Source organism: Pinus tabuliformis, chromosome 6, assembly GCF_031772625.1.
Source record: "Pinus tabuliformis cultivar Carrire ecotype Pingquan chromosome 6, CPIR1, whole genome shotgun sequence".
Taxonomy (NCBI): Eukaryota; Viridiplantae; Streptophyta; class Pinopsida; order Pinales; family Pinaceae; genus Pinus; species Pinus tabuliformis.
In genome coordinates this window covers 993,048,316-993,071,217 of record NC_142292.1, presented here as the reverse complement: position 1 = coordinate 993,071,217, position 22,902 = coordinate 993,048,316, and the positions used below count along the sequence as shown (strand labels likewise).

At 39.1% G+C, this 22,902-nt stretch overlaps 1 protein-coding gene across 1 annotated transcript; it reads left to right on the top strand.

The window, feature by feature from the left end:
* Window positions 1-14,547: 14,547 nt before the first annotated feature.
* Window positions 14,548-19,337, top strand: LOC149262332 (uncharacterized). Its single transcript, XM_089377467.1, has 4 exons — window positions 14,548-14,954; window positions 15,230-16,137; window positions 16,444-17,252; window positions 17,427-19,337. The coding sequence occupies exons 1-4, from the start codon at window positions 14,548-14,550 to the stop codon at window positions 19,335-19,337; spliced, it is 4,035 nt and encodes a 1,344-aa protein (XP_089233593.1).
* Window positions 19,338-22,902: the final 3,565 nt, after the last annotated feature.

Genomic DNA, 22,902 nt, shown 5'->3' with positions numbered 1-22,902 from the left:
TCGTTAATAAAAACAAAAAAATAATAAAAAAAGGGGGTGGGGGCCACCAACCCCACCACCCAAAACACACCATACACCATATTTGAATGGGCCGGTGGGAATCGAACCCACTCGGCCATGTGGCCGGCCTGCACCACGGGTGGCCCAACTGAAACATTTAAAAACATAACCAACACCATACTATTAAACCAAAACCAACGACACATTAATATATGTAACTGTGCAGGAGTTTGGGGCGGGCCGCCCAATGCAGACCCGACCCCCCATTTAAAAACAATCAGTTATTTTTACCACTGAGCCAAACCGCCCACTTTGGAAAAATCGCCCGAAACTTTATATTAACCCAAAATTTTACTAGTGCACATAGTTTGAGGCAGAGGAGGAACCAGGAGTGGGCACGCTTTTCGAGACAAGTAATTTTTAATTAATTTTTATGCAGGTGGAACCATGACTGAGCATAATTTTGCAGGAGGGCCAAATTTCCACTCTGTCAAATTTTGACAAAAATTATATGTATTCAACACCTCTCGTCGCCACGAATGCAATGGCGATGTCGATGTCTCCATTAGATTTATGCATTTTCAGCCATTTTCAGTATGAGGATGGAACCATGATTGCTGCAAAAACAGGGCACAGAACCATGATCCTTGCAATTTCCCTGAGGAGGTAATTTTTGTCCATGTCAGAATATAGTCAAGTTTACAGTCGTTTTTCATGGCTTTCCGCAGGGATCACAATGGAGAAGTCAAATTCACCTTTGGAGTTGTATATTTCCAGTCCACCAATGGAGTAGAATCTTTGAGGAATCTAAGGGGAATCTAAAAGATTCCTTAAGCCCCAGATTCTCAACTTCTAAGAATTTATATTTTGGATAGTTGATTTTGCACTATTCGATGCCACAAATCTTATGGTGCATTCAGATTTCTCGTTATCTCATTCTATTCTTCAGACACTTTTCTAAGTGGAATGTAGGTGTCAACTTTCATGTGCGAGCAGTCATGTGATTGATGCCATGAGATCGATGGCATGAATAGCTTCAACAATTTGACATTCACTTCTTCAGATGACCCTTGGTTGTGAGGTATATGATGTGTTCATGTACTTCTTATTTATGCATTGTGCTGCATAGATCCTTGTTGATGTTTGATGTGGGATCCTGTTCCTTACTCATTTTTATGGTTCCTTCTTGATGTGATGCAGAATCATCTATGTGACGTACTTGTTGTCATGATTCGTCATGTTGTGTTTTGAGATCCATTTGTTGTATGTTGATGGGATACTCATGTGTTGCCATGCATGTTTGTTTTGACATTCCTTTTATGGCATGTTGGCGGGATGCTCATCATGCATGAGTTTTATGTCATACTGATAGGAGTCTTTTGGCTGAGAGTTCCTGTAGTGGAACATCTCTTAGAGCCACTCCTATGTGAGGGAATTTTCCTTGTATGATTGCGACATTATCTTTTGTGTACAGCATCATCACTGACAACACTTAATGCAACGACCTACACCATCTTGACACCGAAGCCCGGAGACGTAGTCCCTCCTGGATGAACTCTATTATCAACGTCTTGAGTTTTTATGTTGTTGATGATTGACATGTTCCTCTTCTTTACAACATGCAGATGTATTCATTAGAGTTCCTTTAAAAATGAAATTTAACACATCACGAAAGTAAAAGGTCTTGGAAGGGTCCTTCGTCACACCCAGACCTGGATCATGGACACGGAGGACATTGATTCCCCTTTTATAATAAAGAAGCGGTGAAAGCAGAGTGTTGGGGTGCACGGAAGAAGCATAAGTTAGGTAAATCCACAAGTGCAGAACCTTTATTCCTCACTAAGGGGACTTTGACGAAATTGGCGACATCGTCCATGCTGCGACGGAGGAGATGTGGGGGAATATTAAGGATCAATATAAGGTAGTATTGACAAAGGTCCAACAAGGTCTTAAAGAATTGTAGGTTCAGACAAGAGTGATTCAAGCCAACGCGGTTAAGGTGAGTGTGAATCAAGCAAGCGTGGTACCTTCGACAATCGAGCTTACCATAGACATCTGAGCAGTCCATTTATCGAAATGATCACTACATTTCGAGGCTGTAGAGGAAAGGGATAGCGCACAAAAATTGAAGAATTTGGGCCTCAATCTTGTGGCGCTCCCCCTTTAGACATTGCACGAGCTACATCGGAGTGCACATATGCGCTCAAGATACGGGAGTAATGAGCTCTGTTGGTCATAAACGAAGTCAAAATCAACAACTAGCATATGTTCAAGGAAAAGAATAAAGCGATGTAGGATCGCAAGGATGTAGATGCACACAACCAACAGTTGGAAGAGGCCATAACCAAAGCATGCACTGAGATTCCAGAGCTCCAGATCCCAACCGAGGCAGCCTCAACCAAAAATATTTAGAAACTGGTGGCAACAGTTAGAGAATCAAAGGAAGAAGTGGACAAGGTTATATTTGAACTACAGCTGCAAACTACAGAGCTTCAGATGAAGCTGTAGCCTACAATGCCACCGGAAGTTCAAGAGTAGCGCAAAGCTGCCATTAAAGCTCCTACATCATAGATATTGATTGTAGACTGTTGTCAAATTTTTGAAGATACAATGGAAGTGTGGGTCTTGTTGCAGGAGGAACCACATGTGTAGAATATCGAAGTGGAGATGATGGACAAGCAATTGTAGTTCGATGAGCTTAAAGCCACGATGTGAACCTTAGCACATGTGCAATGGTTCACCTGTCTCCAGGAAGGAACACTTCTGCAGGTACAGATTGATGAGATGTGGCGAAAGGCACAAATCATCTCCACACGGATGCAACCTTGGGAAAATGAGGCATGTGAGCTCTCACAAGAAGTAGAAGGAAAATTGAAGAGCATGCAGCAAAGACAGAGGAAAAATGACCTCGCAATAGAACGACCGACAACAAAGAATCTTGTGGAAGAAGTTTGAAAGGTTACAAATCAATGCATAACAATGCTCCATCCATTGAAGTCTGTGTGCAAATGCCTGAAATAAAAGATCAAGGATGTACTAGCTGAGTGACTCGAGGACAAGTCACATCTTTGTGTTGGGGGCCTGTTGGGTAGCGGTACCCTAGGTCTAAGTTTTGCTCGAGCCATGTAAAAACTTCGCATTTTGAGGAGCAGAGCATGAGTAGCGCAGGGTTATAAGAGTCAAAGGGGCTTTAGGGTGGGCCAAAGACCTTTCTTTTGGAAAGGGATGGGATCATCTAGAAGTATTTTGAGCTCTACCCATGGCTTGTGGACCATGGTATTGTAAGGGTAAGAGCTTATATAAAGGGATGTTTTAGCAAGGCTAAGGAAAAATAATGAGTCAATTGATGAAATATATTTAATCTGTTTTTGTCAGATCTTTCTGTAGTCAAACGAAGGGGAAGGCTCCTACAGCTGTGTGCACGAAGACCTTGGTAAGTCTGCAGTTGTGTGTGTAGGCCCCTACTGTTGTTTACGCAGGGTCAAAAAGTTTGTTTCCATGAAGACTTGAACTAATAAATAAGAATTGAGATAGATATGTGTATTTCTATAAGTTCACATAATTTCTGCGTTTTAGCCTGTTTATGATTTTTTTTTCGTACATTTCTTCTGCAATTGCATTGTGAAGGTTCAAATACTGTTTTATATGATGAATAATACATATTAGACTAGTTACACGCAGTTCGCTAATATGTTAAGTAAGAAAACATTATGACTATAACAATAAGGTTAATGGTTCGTGAAGGTTGGATTAAGTCCTAAATTGTTAGAAACATTACAGCCACACTGCATAGTCCCTCTGGATGCAGAAACCTAGTTCTAGCATCCCCCAATATTAGCTCAGGAGAGACTATGGTCTGTGCAAGAAGGTCTAAGCTCCTAAAGCCAACATGATTGAACCACTAAAACCAACATGCCCCCAAGCTAGCCTTAACACTACCTGATGGGAAAGCCATGTTTACGATCCTATATGAGTATGGTCTTACATGAGAGGAATAGGTAGATCTTGTTTGACCTAATGGAGCCCTACCACTGGAGAGGGGAAGACCTACATTGACCATTGGAGACCCATGGAGATGTCATGGTGACACCCTAGCTAGATTTGGGACCTTAGAGGATGATTTGAGGTGGATTTGAGGGGCACTCCTCATATATTGGATGATCTTACCACACAAACTTATTTTTACCCTTCATCACACCATAACATGAAATTTGGAGCCAAAAAATGGCATTATTTTAAAATTTATGAGGCTACGACTCACATGTGTGGGCATTTATGACATGTTTTATGCATTGAGTTAGTGGGTTGACTTGTAACCCAAGGTTTATTTGATGTCAAACTTGTTTTATGGGCTTCATTAGTTAAAATTGATTGAGTTATACCTCATATAAGTAGAAGTCACCTCATTGTTGAATATCATCATCACTTATGGAATATTTCAATCTCCTTAAAGGATTTTGACCTAGCTGATGTGACTTATATTCTTGTGGAGATGTGATCTATTGAGGAAATTTTTGCTTCTGGAGACTAGCTCTTGCTATGGAGACATAATTTTGGTATAATAAAGGAATGGTTCATGCATTTATTACAAATAATTTTATTGTTGATTATCTTTTGAATGATTATTGTATGGAATGGTTGTTTTTAGGGTCTCTATGTGTTAGTTTAATTGAATATTCTTCTATGAAATCTTAGCAAAGTATTGCATGTCTTAACTAAATAATATATGAAATCCCTTGAATGATATTCATGTTAAGCTATCTTCATGAATTTATCCCCATATAAAGCGATATTTAGGGTTTTTCTTACCCTTACTCCATACTAGGGTGTTATATTTCTATTGGTAGGTTTCCCTTAGACTCCATCACACAAAGATCAAGCACTAACATCCACATAGGTGATTATGAATCATTGAAAAAAATATTTGAAAACATTTTTTATCTCTCCCCCTCACATTTTTCATCCCTTTAAGGCATGTCATTAGGTTATGGCATAGGGTTGAATTCAACTATGAGGAGTGTGTTGGCCTTTGATAAGGTAATACACATGGTTTGAGTCTCATTTCATTAAAATCCACAATTTTCAATGATTGATTTTTCCTTTTTAGGGATAATGTCACAAGCCCCAAGTAATATTTCCCTTAGGGTAAATCATAAACTAATCCTAGGCTTCAACTTAGGGCTTCTTGAAGGCTTGTTGGTCTAATTGTTAATCAAATCAATCTTTGGCAAGCCTTTTCTTGGCCTTATACACCTTGGTAATCCTTTACCCTTGGCTATTTAATAAACCCTAGGTCATATTTAACCTAGATATGCCTCTTGAAGTGTATGCTATTCCTTTTATTTGTTGGATTGAGCCTTGTCCTTAAGTTGATTTCCCTTCTTGAGCCTATCAATTCATCACCTTTGATCCATAAACCTAGAATACCTATTAGATGATTGACATTGGGAAGCCTCTGTTGTGGTGAAAGTCCACTAAAGAGTAGGAGGTGCTGTGATGTGGTGACAATGGACCTCCACCTCTTAGTGTTGTCCCTTGGTCTAGTTATTATCCTCTAAGCCTCTCATAAGACCTACTAGATTTTGAGGCAACAAGTACCATCACCAATTTTCTTCCTTAGCTCTCTCGCTATTGTGTTCTAGACTCTTATTCATTTTTGGCATGTTTTAGGGTCCAATATTTTCCCAAAGGTTAAAATACGTCAATTCCATAGCTAGGAAAAGATTACAAACTCTCAAATGGTGTGAATTAGTCCATAGTGCGTTCTACTCTTTGCTAGGGTTTGATAAGGTCTCAATGAGAAAGACATTGATATTAGAGGTTTGAGTGACATTTATTCATCTAATATAGTGCACCCTATCTTATTTTATTCATATCATAGGGTTTAATATGTATTAAGAGGTTGAAACACAATGCTAACTTCTCTAGGAAATATTCTTCTGTCTTTTCCTCATTCTTTTGTTTTCATCCTTTGACAAGGTCCTAGGGGTCTCACTATCTAAGTCACATTTGTTTCATCTCCATTGCATAAATAAAACATCTTGTTGAAATCTAATCATAGGGATTGGGTGAACAACTGTAATTAAGTGTAAATAAATAATAGAGGAAATGGAGAGTCATCGGGAGATGAACTAAATAGTCACTCCCTCTTGTATATAATAATAAACAACCTGAATGAATAACACAATTACATTTGAGGAGTTACCTCCTGGCCTGACATGGTATCAGAGCTAGCTCCATTTTTGGCATCCCTTTCTACTCTTGTAACTCCCTTCTGCCATTTTTTTGCAGTCTATCCATTTCCCCCTCCACAGTCGCTACCCATTAAACGCTGCCATATATTTTCATACGCATAACCCATTAGTCTGGAAAATCTCTGCCATTATTCTTCGCCTTCGCCTCCGCGTGCTTTGACTCTTTCAGCGAGTTTTGTTTTACCTCTTTCTGTAGAAGTCAAGATCGATACCAACTCTTTATCCTTCTAAACCCTTTGTTCTTCACCTTCTGTTCTCCCAGCTGCATTCTCCCTGCTTCTAATAGCACAAATAACAAAAATTTGTAACCCTGTGGATGCACTGGATGTTGTACCACTGTGGACGCACTGTACCGCTTCTGGATGTTGTATTCCCCATCCACCTCTATCATTGTGTATCCCCTCACCAGTGTATCACCTCCATCAGTGTGTATCCATGAAAATGTGTTATTACCTCTTGAGCTCGAAGAACGGTAGCTGACTGTGTTAAATCCTGCGCAATGTATACGTGGTGCATGGTGCAACCTTGGAGTAGGGTTGTGTTTAAAGGATAGAATGGTGCAGTGAGCAGAACCAGCCTGTGCGTTAACCTATTTTCAATGGTTGGAATGGCGCCTCCACGCAGGACGAAATGAGGCAATGTGAAACTATTTTTCAATGCCTATCCCTTAAACATTTTTGAGGGCCAATATTATATAAGTCATGAAGCCGTGTTCCATTAAAGTTATTCAAGGGTGAATTGAAATGGACATATGGCCATTACAAATGGTGTATAACTAATGACTCGTGAGTGATGTTTTATAATGTTTTATATCCCTTTTTAAGACCATAAAGTGTACGAGTGTGAATAAGTGGTGTATTTTTTAAAGGTGTGAGAGGTATGGTGCTATATGATAGTATATATTTAAAGATATATTTACGAGCTTGCAGTTTTTAAGGATATAATTTTATGAAAATTAATTAGTTGTAGAGACACATCAATTTTATTGCAAGTATTTTGGGCCCAGTTTAAATTTTATAATGCATTCACTCATCTCCATTGTGGGAATAGTCCTCTCTGGAAAAGAGAACTATCCTGAATGGTTGCGGAAGATAAAACACACTCATTTTTAATGAGTTGTGGAAATGAGTGTGTGTTGGAAACAGAAACAAAGAGCCAAAACAACCTACCTCGGATAAGGAATTCGCCATTTGGGAAAATAAGAACATCAAGGCTTATGCATTGATTGCAACATCAGTAAATGAAGAGGTGAGTCACCATATTTCGCCATTTTCAAATGCTTTCGAAGCCTTACAAAAACTGAAGGAACTCTATGACTCACACTCTGCACTTGAAGTTGTTCAACTCATGATTAAATTGTTCACCCTTGAATTACAAAATGATGATCCTCTTGCTCTTGCATTAGAAGTAAAATTTATTATGCATGATATAAAAGTCACTAATGTTGAATTGGAAATTCCTCTGATAGATTTTCTCAAAGCACTTTATCCCACTTACTCAAATTATCTTGAGTCATTGCAAGCAAATGGAAACCTCAAAGATATTACCTTTGACTCCCTTGTGAAAAAATTTGTTGAAAGAGAGAAATCTTTTGGAAAGAAGATAGCTCCTCAATCTTCTGAAGAGGTTGTCTATCTTGCACATAAAGAGAAGAATCTTGCTCAAGATTCTTCCAGAGGAATAGGTGGTCGAAGAGGAAGAGGAAGAAATTTTAGAGGTAGGGCGAGCAGACACTCTCAAGGAGAAAAGTCAGATTTGCACTGCATACGCTACAAAAGAGATGGATCACATGATGCATCAACATGCAACTTGCCTTGGGATAGAATTGAGCAGGAAAGAAACAAACCCAAAGGTAAAACTAATGACAGAGAGAGAGGTAAAGCACCTAAATCCACTCACTATGTTGTGGCACACTGTAATATTGGAGTAAATGAAGACTTATTTAATGCTTCACTTGCTTCTTGGAAAAATGATTGGTTGCTTGATTCAGTAGAAAATTGCCACATGACTTTTAGAAGATATCTTTTTGAAGAATTTACTGACAATGTTGATGGAGCAGTATACTTTGCAAAAAAATCAAAACTCAAGCCATTAGGGCTTGGTACAATCAGGCTTAAATTGCCTGGTCTTATAGAATTTCTTCTGCATCATGTTTTATATCTCCCTCAGCTGAAGAGAAACTTGTTGTCCTTGGTCCACAACCGCCAAAAAGGACACTCCATTCATATGTTTGATGGCAAACTTGAGGTGAGAAAAGCATCAGACCACTCACTTGTCATGACGGGGATAGAAGAAGAAAGGCTTCTCAAGCTGTAGGGTACCTCTGCTCATGCACAAAATTTCTCATACAATTCTCATTATGAAGAAGGTACATTTCCATCAAGTTTATTATGTCATGCTAGATTTGGACACTTGAACTATGACAACCTCCGCTTGTTGAAGAAAAATGGTGTTACTGGTTTGCCTACAATTCCTAGGAAACTTAAGCAATGTGATGCTTGCATTCTAGGAAAGCATAGCAAACATTATTTTCATGACTTACATTCTAGAGCACATAGAAAACTTGAACTCATTCATTCAGATTTATGTGGTCCAATTCCTGTTCCTTCTGCAAATGGAAATAAATATATGATGACATTTATTGATGACTACACTAGAATGTGTTGGTTTTACTTATTGAAGAACAAATCTGATGCTTTTCAAACATTCAAGAACTTTCATACATGGATTGAAAATGATGCATAATCTCATATTGGATCTATTCGCACTGATAATGGAAAAGAATACACTTCAAATGAATTTGAAAGCTATCTTCACCAACATGGGATCAAACATCAAACAGCTGTGCCTTATAATGCCCAACAAAATGGAGTAGCTGAAAGAATGAATAGGACAATCTTAAATATGTGCACTCCATGATGTTTTTCAAAAATGTAAAATTGATGTTTTGGGCTGATGCAGTTCTATGTGCTGTATATGTAAAGAATAGATGTCCATCTAATGCTATTAGAAGGAATGTGTTGTATGGGCACATTCCTTCGGTAAAGCATCTCAGGGTCTTTGGTTCCACATGTTATGCCTTGATACCAAAGGTACATAGAAACAAACTTGGTGCAAGAAGTCGTAAGTGTATCTTCCTAGGGTATTAAAACACCTCCAAAGCATACCGTCTCTATGATGAAGTCAATAAAAATTTTGTTGTATCTAGAGATGTAATCTTTCTTGAATCATCCAAAACTGACAATGTTGTTGAGCGGTAACTTGATCGTTTGGATAGATTCGCAAATGCAAAATCATTTCAAGAATTTGATAATTAGATTCGACACCTTGAAGGGGGGATTCTATACTAGATCAACCTATGGAATCTTCTTCTAAAGCACTCTCTCTCCTGCATGAAACTCCAACAATAGATGATACTTTGAGTGATGTGATTGACAGAATTGGGAGACTCAATCTTGATTTAGTCCCAACTCAATAAACGAAGAAGCTTGGACCATTTGAGAAAGGTCCCCCAAAGTGGCTAACAAAGACAATTGAAAGTGTTCATCCTCATGAGGTTGGAAAGACAAGAACTAAAAATTCAAACCAACAAAATTGAGGTGATGTAGATGACTCTAATTCACTTGTTGATATGGATGTTTCTTATGATTGTGAATTGAATTTGTCTACAGAATTTGAACCAAATTCCTTCAAATAATTTGCTTCTCATGATGAATGGAAAGAAGCAATGCAAAAGGAGTATGATGCCTTGATAAAGAATGGCACTTGGAAGCTGGTTGATCCTCCATTGGGAACCAAACCAATTGGCTGCAAGTGGGTCTACAAGAACAAGTATAAAGCTGATGGCTCACTTGACAAGCACAAATCCAGGCTTGTGGCAAAAGGTTTTGCACATAAGGAAGGGGTTTATTATGAGGAGACTTTTGCCCCCAGAACAAAATGGACTACCAACTAGGCACTCTTTGCCCTAACAGCCTAGAACGGTTGGAAAGTCCATCAAATGGATGTAAAAACTGCTTTCTTGAATGGAGATATAAAATAGAATGTTTTTATGTCCTAGCCTAGAGGATTTATTGTAAAAGGACATGAACATAAAGTATGAAAACTTGTGAAATCCTTGAATGGCCTCAACCAAGCACCGCGAGCCTAGTATGAAAAACTAACTGAGCATCTTCTGAAACTCAATTTCAAACATTATGATCTTGATGATGCAAATTTGTTTGTCAAGAATGTTGGCAAAAAAATTGCATATCTTGTGGTATATGTGGATGATATTTTGATGACAGGTAATAATGAGAGCTACATTGCATCCATAAAGAAGGAATTGAGGAAAGGTTTTGAAATGACTAATTTGGGCTATGTTCATTACTATCTTGGTATTGAAGTAACTCAAAATCCAAAGTCCATATCCTTTCTCAAAAGAAGTACATTGGAGATCTGTTGAACAGATTTTGCATGAATGAATGCAATCCTCTGACTACTCCAATGGAACAAAACTTAAAGCTGACATCCATTGAAGGAAAAGAATTTGAGGATGCAATAAAGTATAGTCAGCTTGTAGGAAGTCTCAACTACCTAGCTACTACCAGACTAGACATTTATTTTGCTGTTGGAATCCTCTCCAGGTTTATGCAAAAGCCTTGTGAGGGACACTGGTCCGCTGCAAAAAGAGTTCTAAAGTACTTGAAGGGAACTCAAGACTTTAGAATCAAGTATACACAAGTGGGCGACTTCAGCTTGATTGGATACTGTGATTCAAACTTCGATGGAGACAAAGAAACTGGGGTATCTGCTTCAAGTTATGCTATGAGTCTTGGATTAGGAGCTTTCATCCTGGATATCATGCAAATAATCAGTTCTAGCAGATTCCACAATAGAGGCAAAATATGTGGCAGTAGCTGAGGGAACAAAAGAATTTGTGTGGCTCAAGAAAATTCTTGAAGATCTGTAGGTAAAACAAGTACAATAAACTCCACTCATGATTGAAAATACCGCGGCAATAAATTTGGTCAAGAACCCAAAGTTCCATGATTGAATGAAGCACATCAATACAAAATATCATCTGATTCGACATCATGTTTAGGCCAAATTAATCCATCTTTGCCATTGTTCTACTAATGAGAAAATTGTAGACATCTTCACCAAACCACTTGGAAGAGAAAAGCTTGAAAGATTCACAATGATGCTTGGACTCACCAACATCCCTTCAGATTAAGGGGGGAATGTTGACAACTAATGATAGGGATTGGGCGAACAACTATGATTAAGTGTAAATAAATAATAGAGGAAATGGAGAGTCATCGGGAGATGAATTGAACAGTCACTCCCTCTTGTATATAATAATAAACAATCGAAATGAATAACAAAATTACATTTGAGGAGTTACCTCCTGGCCTAACAAATCCTTTACCATGAATTTTCACCTATACATGTGTATTTATCTTATAATGAGTTTCTAAAAGATAAAAACATAATTGTGAAGGACAACACTATGTTCAATATTTTTTTGAATAAAAACATTGTATGTAGAGGCTTCAAGAAACCATTTGATTCTTAAGAAGTGATTTCTATCATATGAATTTATTTTTAGGATCTTTTGTACTTGGTTCATTGACAACTTCCTAAAAAAATATTTATGCTTCTCTCAACCCGTATATTTGATTTGTACTTTACAATAAATCTAGCCAAGTGAGATCCTTGAGATGCATAAGAGGTGGTCCTTTATTCATGAATTTGTTGCATGTTTCTTTAACAACCCACATTTATCTTATCAAGGAAGTTATTTAGAATAAAATCCTTAATTACACCCTTTGAAGTATCTTTCCCTTCCCAAAGCATCTCCCTCTCTATATTTTTAGAGTAGACAAATGCTTAAATCTAAGCAAAGACACCTCACATAGTGAGATGGATAGTCAGTAGCCTAAATAAATATGACACCATCATTCTTCACCATTTGGAACTCATTACTTCTTAGTTGCTCCATAGTTTCTCTTTACTCTATTATTCCATGAAGTCTACAAGGATCCCCTTTCTATATAACAAATTTGAGAGCTCCATTTCTTGAAAAAATATTACAGTCATGAAGTATCGATACTTGAAACAAATGTATTTCCATTCATATTCACCATGCGAATTTATTTATCTCTAACCTTTCCCATGAAATTTATCCTACATTATTCATTTTTGAAGATGCAAAAGCTTCATAGTAACAAAAATGTTAATGATTTTGTAACTTTTAAGTATTATCTTGGACACTATGATGAGTAGCAATCCATGAATATGATGATAGATGTAGTTTTGGAATAAATGAATTAATGCTATCTCCATATAAGAAATAGAAATATTGGATTATATTTATGTGTACCAACTATTAATGTTGAAGAATTGAAATAATAGCTTATGTAACATAGCCAAGGCAATAAGAAAATATTGAAAAAGAAATTCAAGACCTGAAACAAAGGGTAGTAGAGACGGATGGAGAGCTCTGGTTTCGATCCTGAAACCCTAGGCCCTAGGTCTAGGTGATGCAGGTGTCGCAGTCACGGGCCATGCAGTACAGGGTTAGGTGTGCTGAGGGCCGGGTCAACAAGGAAGCTGTGGTGGACTGTAGCAGGGATCGACAGCTGGATGGTGCAACGGTGTTAGGAGCTGCGCGGAACGGCGTTTCGAAACTTTCCCGTTTCCAGCTTAAGCATGTCCGTTATGGTGGATCCCGGGGTTTTGTTTTCACTATTATCTGAGGCCTCCGGAGATAGCGAAAACCTGGCGTTGCTGCAGCTCACAACGGTAAAGCGGTGGAAGGAAGGTATAAGGGTTTACCGGTCCTGTTTTTACCATGGTTAATCCTCGCGAAACCGTGGACTTAGAACCTTCCCCTGAAGACATTCTTTCTGTCCGGGGTAAGGAGACTTCGGCGGAAAACATCGATGCGTTTTTTGGGCAGTCTGTCAGTCATGCAACCTCATTGCTCTCGGGCGGAGGCATATGGCGTTCCAATGCGGTAAAAGGGTGGTTGGACGAGAAGCTGGATCTCACAAGCAGTCTTGCAGTTGGAGGTAGGGTTTCTGGAGAAGTTTACAGTACGGGAGATAGGGATTTCGACGCGACAAACCCTCAGGGATGGTCGGCTTTATCTCCATGCAAAAATCCCGACTCGATTACCAGTAAGTCCCTCTCCCCGTCAAAAATTTTCGTATCTTCGGGAGGTCTAGAGGATATTATAAATTTCCCGCAGTCTAAAGGGGTTTGGAGGTCTGTGGGAGGGGTTCAGAGTTCCGATAAGGAGCTAGGGGTTGGAAATAAGCCTTCAAATGTATACAAAACCCTATTCCAAAGACTTTCGACGCAGAATCCCCCTAGGGAGAAGGAGGCGTCAGAGGATGTAGTTGGTTTAAAAAACAAGGAGGATTCCGTCCTCCCTACTGATCTAGGCAAGACCAATGTGGGTGGCTTTTCGGCATCTGATGAGGCTGGGAGCCCGGTGGATGGGCTGGTTGAAACCCCTCATGGGCCAGAGGATTTGAGAAATGGACAGAAGGTTTGCGGCCAGAGCAGGGGTGCTGGTACCCCAAACACTAGTACAGGAGAAAGAATCCCAGATCAAAATGCTGATAAGGTAGGGGCCAAGAGAAAGAAAGTCAAATCGTGGAAAACAAAGAAGGTTACAAACTTGGTTTTAGGTATGGACGTTCAGGTCGAGGATTCTCTGGAGGTGGCGGAGAGCACTCTGGTGGGCAGAGTGAGAGGAAGATATGTCTCAGGAAAATTCCTCAAACAGTGGGTACACAGTCAGTGGTCGAAGACACCGGCTAGCTCCTTCACGACAGCTACACTGGTCAAAGGATGGTTTATGATAGAATTTGATTGCAGAGAGGCAATGGAGTGGGTCGAGGAATGAATATGGGCTGTGGGGGATCGCCCGGTCTTCTTTAAACGCTGGACGCCGTTGTTTGATGCATCAAAGGAGAAGGTTAAAGAACTTCCTGTATGGGTCAGAGCCCCAAACCTACCTCCTTTCCTCTGGGTCGACTCAGTTTTTAAGTCCATTGGGAATCACCTGGGTACGTTTTTGGACGCTAATAGATCCTATCTCCACACTTTTGAACGAGCCGTAGCAAGAATTCTTGTTAAGCTAGACCCGTCGGAAGGATTGGCAAAAACGGTCACTCTGCAATATAGGGAATTCGAGTATGAGCAGATCCTGGATTATGAACTTTTCCCTTTCAGATGTCACCGCTGCCATGAGTATGGCCACCTGGCTAGGGACTGTCCTCTGGGGAAAAGATGAAGGAAGATGAAGAGTAAAGAAGGGGACCTGGAGGATATCTTGAAGGAAAACGAGATTTTGATGGAGGAAAACCTCACAGAGGCAGAACATCCCAGCACAGATATTGACATTCAGAAGGAGGCGGACATGAAGCGGGAGGAAGTGCTGCCGACCCACAAAGATGAAGACCAGCAAATCAATGAAAAATCAGTGGACGCTCCAGGCGACCCACCTGCGGAAGTTCAACCTGGTATGAAGCACTCTTCTCTAAATCTTCATTCAAATTCTAAATCAGATATTGGTATATTGTCTTCGGTTTTCACTATGGCTACAAATTTAGAAGATCCTCTCCAAAGCATTGAGTCTATTTCAGAAGCCCTTCCCTCATTAACCCTAAAATGTGAGGACCGTTCTAAAATGAGCCAGTCATCGGGGTTTCCTTCTCCTGTCAGACATTACAACCTCAGATCCCACAGTAAAAGACCTGCAAACCATTTGTTTGTCCCGGAAGCGGTTGGTGGTCTTTGTTCTGAGTCCTCGAAGAACCATCAAAAAAAAGGGAGGGGGAGGAAATCTTTACTTTCAAAAGCCCAAGTAAAGGCCAAATTTGATGTGGCGGATGGCAAACAAATGTCGATCCCTGGGGCGCTTAGAGCAGCGAAACTCCATGAGTCTGTTATTAAATGATTTGTTTCTCTTGGAATTGCAGAGGGTTGGCTAGTAAACCCAAAAAACTAGCATTAAAAGACTTGATCTCCCGCCACAACCCAGATTTGATCTTTCTTCAGGAAACGTTGGGCAATAGTGTTGATGTTGAGTCTGCGTTATGCTCTCTGTTCCCGGGCTGGGGTTTCATTGCTCTAGATGCTGCAGGACACTCTGGAGGTCTTGCTATTGGTTTCAAAAAGGGAAGACTTAAGGTTTTAAATACCTGGGGAGTGCCCCATGCCATGGGCTTGGAGTTTCAATCGCCTGATTTTGATCTGCCTTTTATGGCCATCAATGTTTATGGTCCATGCCAGGGCAGGGCACCCTTCTGGGAGGCCCTCCTCTCGAAAGAGATGTTAAAAGACAAAAGACTGCTGATTGGGGGAGACCTAAATTTTACTTTAGGGTTGGCAAAAGCCTGGGGGCCAAATGCAAGGGAAGATCCTCTGGCCGACTTCTTCCAAAAAATGCTACAGACTCATAACCTGATTGATGTTAACATAATCAAGGCAAAGCCGACCTGGAGAAACAGAAGAACGAGAGAGGAGAGAATAGAAAAAAGATTGGATCGATTTCTCATAAATGAGTCTCTGGCTTCTTACATTCCTCTCTTCAGGCAATGGGTTGGTGATGGGGGAAATTCGGATCATTTTCCGATCTACCTAGAATTTTCTAAGACTCCACCCAAGCCGGCCTCCCCTTTTAAGTTCAATGCTTCTTGGCTCCAGGAGGAGTCCTTTATCCAGATGTTTAGGAAGACATGGAGGCACCCAAACCCTGCCTCTTTGGAAAATAAAGGAGCTCATTTTTTGGAGAACCTAAAAAGATTAAAAAGGACTACCATTGAATGGGCTGCAGATAGAAAGAGGAAATCAATTGAAGAGCTGATAAAAATTGAGGAGGAGCTTGGTAAGTTATAAGACCCTGTTTCAGATGCTTACATAACACAAGAAGCGAAGGATAGAATACTGGGATTAGAAAAGAGCAGGGCAAAGCTCCTTCTGGACAAAGAAGAGGAATGGAGGCTGAAAAGTAGGGCTATTTGGCTAAAAGCAGGGGATGAAAATACAAAATTTTTCCACAATTATGCAAAAGGGCGGAAAAATGCAAATACTATCTAGAAATTAAAGGATGATGAGGGGAGAGAGCACTCATCCTTTGAGGCGATCTCAAACCTGGGGAAGAATCATTTCCAATCACTTTTTGCTGACCAAGGGGAAATCACTATTGCCGAAGTCATACAAACTGCTCAGGCTTTCCCACGTTTTGTGGAGGAGGAAGAAGCAGAAAATCTCTGCAGGGAAGTAACAAGGGAGGAGGTAGAAAATGTTATAAAATCCATGCCTAAGGACAAAAGCCCTGGACCGGACGGTTGGACTATTGAACTGTTTATCCATTTCTTTGAGCAGATTGGGGATGAGTTAACAGAAGTCGTAGAGGAGTCAAGGAAGAAAGGAGAAATTTATGGCCCTTTAAACGCGACATTCATAGCCCTCATTCCAAAGAAAGAGGATCCGGAATCTTTTGAAGACTTCAGACCCATTTCTCTCTGTAATACTATTTACAAGATTATAGCGAAGATCATTGCAGTCCGACTGAAGCCCATTCTTTCAGCGTGCATATCCAGTGAGCAGTTTGGGTTTCTGGACGGTCGTCAAATTCACGAAGCCATTGGGGTGGCTCAGGAAACCATCCATAGCATCAGACTTGCAAAGAAAAAAGGAGCAGTGCTAAAATTGGATCTGTCCAAAGCCTATGACAGGATCAGTTGGACATACCTCAGACTGTTATTAACCCATCTCGACTTCAAGGTGGAATTCATAAATTGGATCATGGGGTGTATCTCAAATGTAAGTTTTGTTGTATTGATCAATGGGGCAGCATCTCATTTCTTCAAGAGTCAGCGTGGTCTGAGACAAGGATGCCCTCTATCTCCCCTCCTTTTTCTTCTGGCAGCTGAAGGGCTCAGCAGACTGATCCAAAAAGCCAAAAGCGCAGGTTTGATTACAGGTTTGGAAGTTGCTGTAAATCTTTTTATAACTCACCTCCTATTTGTTGATGATATTCTATTATTTACAAATGGAAATATAAATGAATTAAAAGCGATCAAAAATATCCTTGATATTTTTCTGAAAGCTACAGGGCTTCAAATAAACCCCAGAAAGTCTCATCTTATAATGGAAGCTTTTTCTAGGCAGGAGGAGATATTGATCGTTTCCTACCTGCCTTTTGAAATTCGCAGCATGGATCAGCCTTTCAAGTACTTGGGTTTTTGGCTAAAACCACATGCTTACAGGAAGCAGGACTGGAATTGGTTAGTGGCTAAAATTGAACAAAGAATCACCCACTGGAGCTTCAAGTGGCTCTCAAGGGCGGGCAGACTCACTCTCTTAAATTCTGTTCTTCATGCCATTCTGGTATTTTGGGCTGCGCTGACCTGGATCCCAAGAGGTGTCCTTCACAAAATAAAACAAATATGCAGCAGATTTTTGTGGTCGGGAGCCAAGGAAGAGTCAGTCCTTCCCTGGGTTGCCTGGGATAAGATTGCTCGACCAAAGGAATGGGGTGGTTGGGGTATAAGGCAGCTTGTGGACTTTAGTCAATCCTTGGCCGCAAAATCAGGATGGCGTATTATCACTGCAGAGAACCTTTGGACCAGAGTAGTCAAAAGGAAATACATTGACCCAGTTCCTCTGGAGGATTGGATACGAAGTCCAAACAAAAAAGGTAGAAATTGTTCGGTAATATGGAAGGCTACCTCAGAGGCTTTCAAGGTCATTGAACAAGGACTCGCTTGGCAGGTGGGGAACGGAGAAAGCCTTAGGATTGGTAGGGACCCGTGGATTGGCTGTAACAATCTTTATGTAATGTCCCCGGGTCTACTTGCTCATATTGATTCTTTGGGAATCTATAGTTTATATCAGATTGCAAATTTAGTTGCTTTTTCTATTTGGGGGCAGGAATGGAAATCTGTAGAGGAGCTGGGGATCGATCCAATCTGGAGAAATGAATGGCAGGTTTTTACACAAGAACTAAAGCGGACAAATGTGAGAATAAAGGACCTCCCAGATTCCCTAGTGTGGGCCCATTCGGAGACTGGCCTATACTCACCAAAGGCTGGATACAATTACCTGATGGAGAAGAAGGGATGGGAGCCACCTGTTTGGTGGGCAAAGCCACTATTCAAGCTGAAATGTCCCAAGAAAGCAAGAATTTTCTTCTGGTGTGCACTTAAACGAAAGATCCCTACTTGGGAAATTCTTCAAGCTCGTTTCAAGCAGGGGCCGAGCAGATGCCCCCTTTGTCAAATAGCCTGGGAATCCATCTCTCATTTATTTGTGGAATGCTCTTTTACAAGACTGGTCTGGGAAGAATCAAAAAAGCTTTTGAACATAACCTCCAAATGGGAGGGGGGTGATCTATCTTCAGCTTGGGATTTGTGGTGGAAAAACTATCCGGAGAAGAATTTGAGGAACCTTCCACCCATTATTTGTTGGGCCATTTGGATAGCTCGAAATAGAAACATTTTCATGGAAAAGGTTACTCCGGCACATGTAATTGCAATACAGAGCTCTGCTATCCTTACTAGCATACCTGAACCGGCAGGCCCGTCATTCAAAAATCAGCAGAAAGAAATCCTGATTAGGGAAGGTATACCCTGGGCATTTTTTGACGGGGCTGCACAAAACGATTCTGCTGGATCCGGAATCATTATCCATATCAGTCCCTCTCATTCGTTAAAAGCGTCGGTGGGTCTGGGGATGGGAACAAACAATTTTGCCGAACTTTCAGCCCTAAAACTCCTCCTATGTTGGCTCATTCATAGACAGGTCCTCACAGTACAGATTTTTGGTGATTCCTCAAATGTTGTCAACTGGGTCAATGGCAAATTTAGATGTCGGAATTATATGTTGATGCCTCTGCTAGATGAAATTCAAAATCTAAAAGCTTCTTTCTCTGTTTTCTCTCTTGAACACATTTACAGGGACAAAAATGATGAGGCAGACCGGTATTCTAAAGAAGGTCTACAACAGCCTATGGGTTCGTGGAGGATAAAAGAGCAGCTGCAGGACCAGATCCGCGAGACGGATTTGGCCCCCTACACATAGTATTTTCTGCTGTTTTTACTTGCTGAATATGCTCCAGGAGTAACGGATTTATTTGTTGTTTCTGGAGGCATATTGTTCCTGTGTTCTGATTATCACACTGTTTTATTTCCATTCTCAATGACTTAGAAAAGACTCAAAAAACTCTGCTATATAATTTTTGGAATTTTTAACGGGTTGTTTTCCTGAAAATGGAGACCCGGGTCCTTATGTTTACAGTCGGTTTGTTCTGGCTGTGGTGGGCCGAGTTCAGAAGAACTTGGTGTATATGTCTATATCTATAGACTTGATCGATGACTTCGCGCAGAAGGATGGTTCACACCTCTCCGTATCTGGCAGTTTTACTCTGCTGAATGTTAAATCATATGCTTGTAGCTTTTTTATTTTCATATTAATAGAAAAGCTCGGTTTTTTCCTCGGAAAAAACATAGCCAAGGCAGAGTTCATGATTGCAACACTATGTATGCTTAGATTGTTATAAATACCTAGTATGCATTTATTATTATGCACTAGATTTGTGGTGATCAAATAATTAGTATTTCATGCACACACACATTATGTTTCCAATATGAACAATTCAAATGTTTTTCAAAGTCAAGAAAATAAAACGTCACAACAAATCTATGATTATTTAAACATGGGCACTTCAACAAGGCTTTGTTGAGAAAAAGGGTTGACATCATCACATCACAAGGAAAGCAAATGAATTCTTGATTATTATCAATCCAAATCTAAATTAAAAGAAAGGATCCAAGCCATCAAGTCATTGGAATTTAAATGCATTTCAGGTAATTCTATTAGTAAAGGTAACCAATCAAAGAAATGCAAGAGTTACTATGAATTTGACTCTGCAAAATTGGATAATTTTGTTGCCTCGTGCATAAAATTAACATGCCACTAAAAAACACCATTCATGTACAATCCCTAAAAATCACAAGAAAATGCCACAACCCAAGTATCATAATAAACAAATGAGCTTTAGTTAGGTTCCTCTGAAAGAGATAATTTTGTGATCATTACACTATCATGGCATACAATAGTGAAGGGAAAACCGAAGGCTATCAAACTAGAGTATTCATCTAATTAAACTCAAAGTAGAGATCAAGAATTTATTATGTTGTAATCATTCAATATCTAAATCAGGATGTATAGTATTCTTCTTTGATTCAATAAATTGAATAAAAGTAGGGTCTATTACAGTATCATGGATTGAATTTTCAGATTTGGTATGAAACAAAGAATTCTCAAATGATAAATCAAATTGTAAATCCTCTAAGTTTGATAACTTTTTAGGAAGTAATTTGCTTTGATTAGCTAACTAGTGCTTTCTTGACTTTCTGCTTTATTGTTTTTTCTTAAGATTTTGTCTGGATTATCAACAATTATATCAGGGTTTGGATCTAGATGTGCCCTAGGTATAGTATGTTCTTTTGGAAGTCAAAATTTTAATTTTTTAATGAAACCTTTTGACAACTCTAAAATGGCCTTAAGGTGAAAATATGAGATTTAAGATTTCCTTTAAGGTTTATTAAACTAAGGATTGATTTCCCCAATATGGTCGGCATTATGTTAGCACTCTAAAATTTCCCTAGGGTTTTCATGTTGTGTTTAAAGAAATAATAGAGGTAACCACAAACCTACTTTTGAGATCAGGATCTAGCCTTCCTAATGCTCAGATAGGGCTCTCTCTTAATAATTTAACTTTGTTGAATTAATTGAAATTAGGCTAGTTATTTAAGCTTGATTGGGTTTTGATTTGATTTGGTGGTGGAATCACTGATTTAGATGGATATATGAATGTCTTTTACCTTTGGGCTATGGAGTCAAAATGTCAAGAAAGCAGGACTGAATCAGGTTCTAAAGATAATGTCCACAGGGAAAGGTAGCTGCGTAAATTCAGATCTTTTAAGCTGGATGGTGAAGTGGTTTTTAATCAGGATCAAAGTGCAGTTAAGGATTCATCAAACCGGATAATGAGGGAAATGAAAAAGGTCAATCAAAACTAGGGAGCAAAGAAGAATTCCCTACTTTGGATATCAAAAGAAAACATCAAAATGAATAACTGTTCAAGACAAAGCGTACTTAAACAAATTCCGTAATAATATTCCAATCATTACATCCAAATTTAGAAAACATGCAAGTATGTGAAATACTTAAGAAAATAACAATTTAACAGCTAAAAGATACTTCACTGAAGTGGCCCAACACATGAATCTTGTAATGTAATGCCTTTATTACTCAGTCTAGTCTGCTGACCTAAAAATGTTAAAATAAACCCTTAGGTTTCAGATCAATACAATTATAAAAATGTTCAACAATCCACACCTAATACTTCGAACTATGAAGTATTTATACAAAACTATTACAAAATATCCTAAAATTGATTTAGGAATTATTCAAGGAAAAAGAAATATCTTTATGCAAGAAGATAGAGACACCTAGGAGACTAAAAGGCTAGTTGTCCCTGCTTTTACTAATTTTTGATGTTTACTATTTTGATCTTTTGCTTCTTTCTCTCTTTTTTTGTTGCTCTACGCTAGTTTCCCCTTTACTCTGCCTTTGACTTTTAAACTCTGTCTCTCATATGATACTCTTTGACTTAGCTGATTTGTTACTCTTTTTTGTTTTACCTTGACTGCTCTTGATTGTTTTGTTTTCACTATTTTACCTTTCATTTTCACAATAAATCATTCAACTTTTCCCAAGTCTCTGCATCTGGTAATTTGATCTTTACCATTCTTCTGAAGATTTCATCAGCATTTGTGTATTTAGCAAATGTAGGTTTGTTGATAAAGAGATATTTTACCTCATGCTGGAGGTAAAAGAGATTCTCAAAATTATGATATAAAACTTTTCTTGTTGGAATTCCTTTCATGGCTGAATTGTTTGCTTGCTCCTTTTCCACTTCTATGATTTTCTTATCATAATCTTTATGCCTTATCAGCCTATCATTAATGACCAATGGATTAGGCAAACCTTTTTTCCTCAAAACATCAAATTTGACCATGAACTTGGCTATTTCTAGCTCCATTGTTTGGCATTTTTCCTCAAGTTGTACCATCAAGTTCCTCTTAGAAATCACCTTTTTAACTTCTAGAATTGTTTCAATCCTATCACTTATGCCAATTTATTCGAATTCCTATTTGTTCTTGGAATTAAGAAACTTAATGATTTCATTGGCCTCCTCTTGTTTGCTACCAAGTTCTTCCTTAGCTTTTTGAATATCTTTAGTTGCTTCCTTGATTAAATCCTTCTACTCAAAGATGGCTTGGATGGATGGCCAAATGTCATTAACATAGTTAATGATATTGTCCCACAACTACTGCTTTTCTTGGGCAAGTGGTTCTTTTAATGTCATTTATTTCTCTAACTTCTGTATTCTCTTAGTCAATCTGTTTGACTTCTGTGTTTAATTTTTATGCATGATTTGTGCCAACTTCTTTTCATCTTCTAGACTTTTTATTTGATCTTTAAGTCTATTTATTTCATTTGTTTGGATGGACATATCCTGCATAGCTTTGATTAATTTACCTGCTTCATCATTGGGATGAGCTTCTATTGTTGTTGA

Coding starts and splice junctions, on each gene's coding strand:
- LOC149262332 (XM_089377467.1), top strand. CDS start 14,548: ATGAAGAGTAAAGAAGGGGACCTGGAGGATATCTTGAAGGAAAACGAG. Junction 16,138..16,443: donor AAAAATTGAGGAGGAGCTTG/GTAAGTTATAAG, acceptor TTGCTGACCAAG/GGGAAATCACTATTGCCGAA. Junction 17,253..17,426: donor TTACAGGTTTGGAAGTTGCT/GTAAATCTTTTT, acceptor TTTTCTAGGCAG/GAGGAGATATTGATCGTTTC.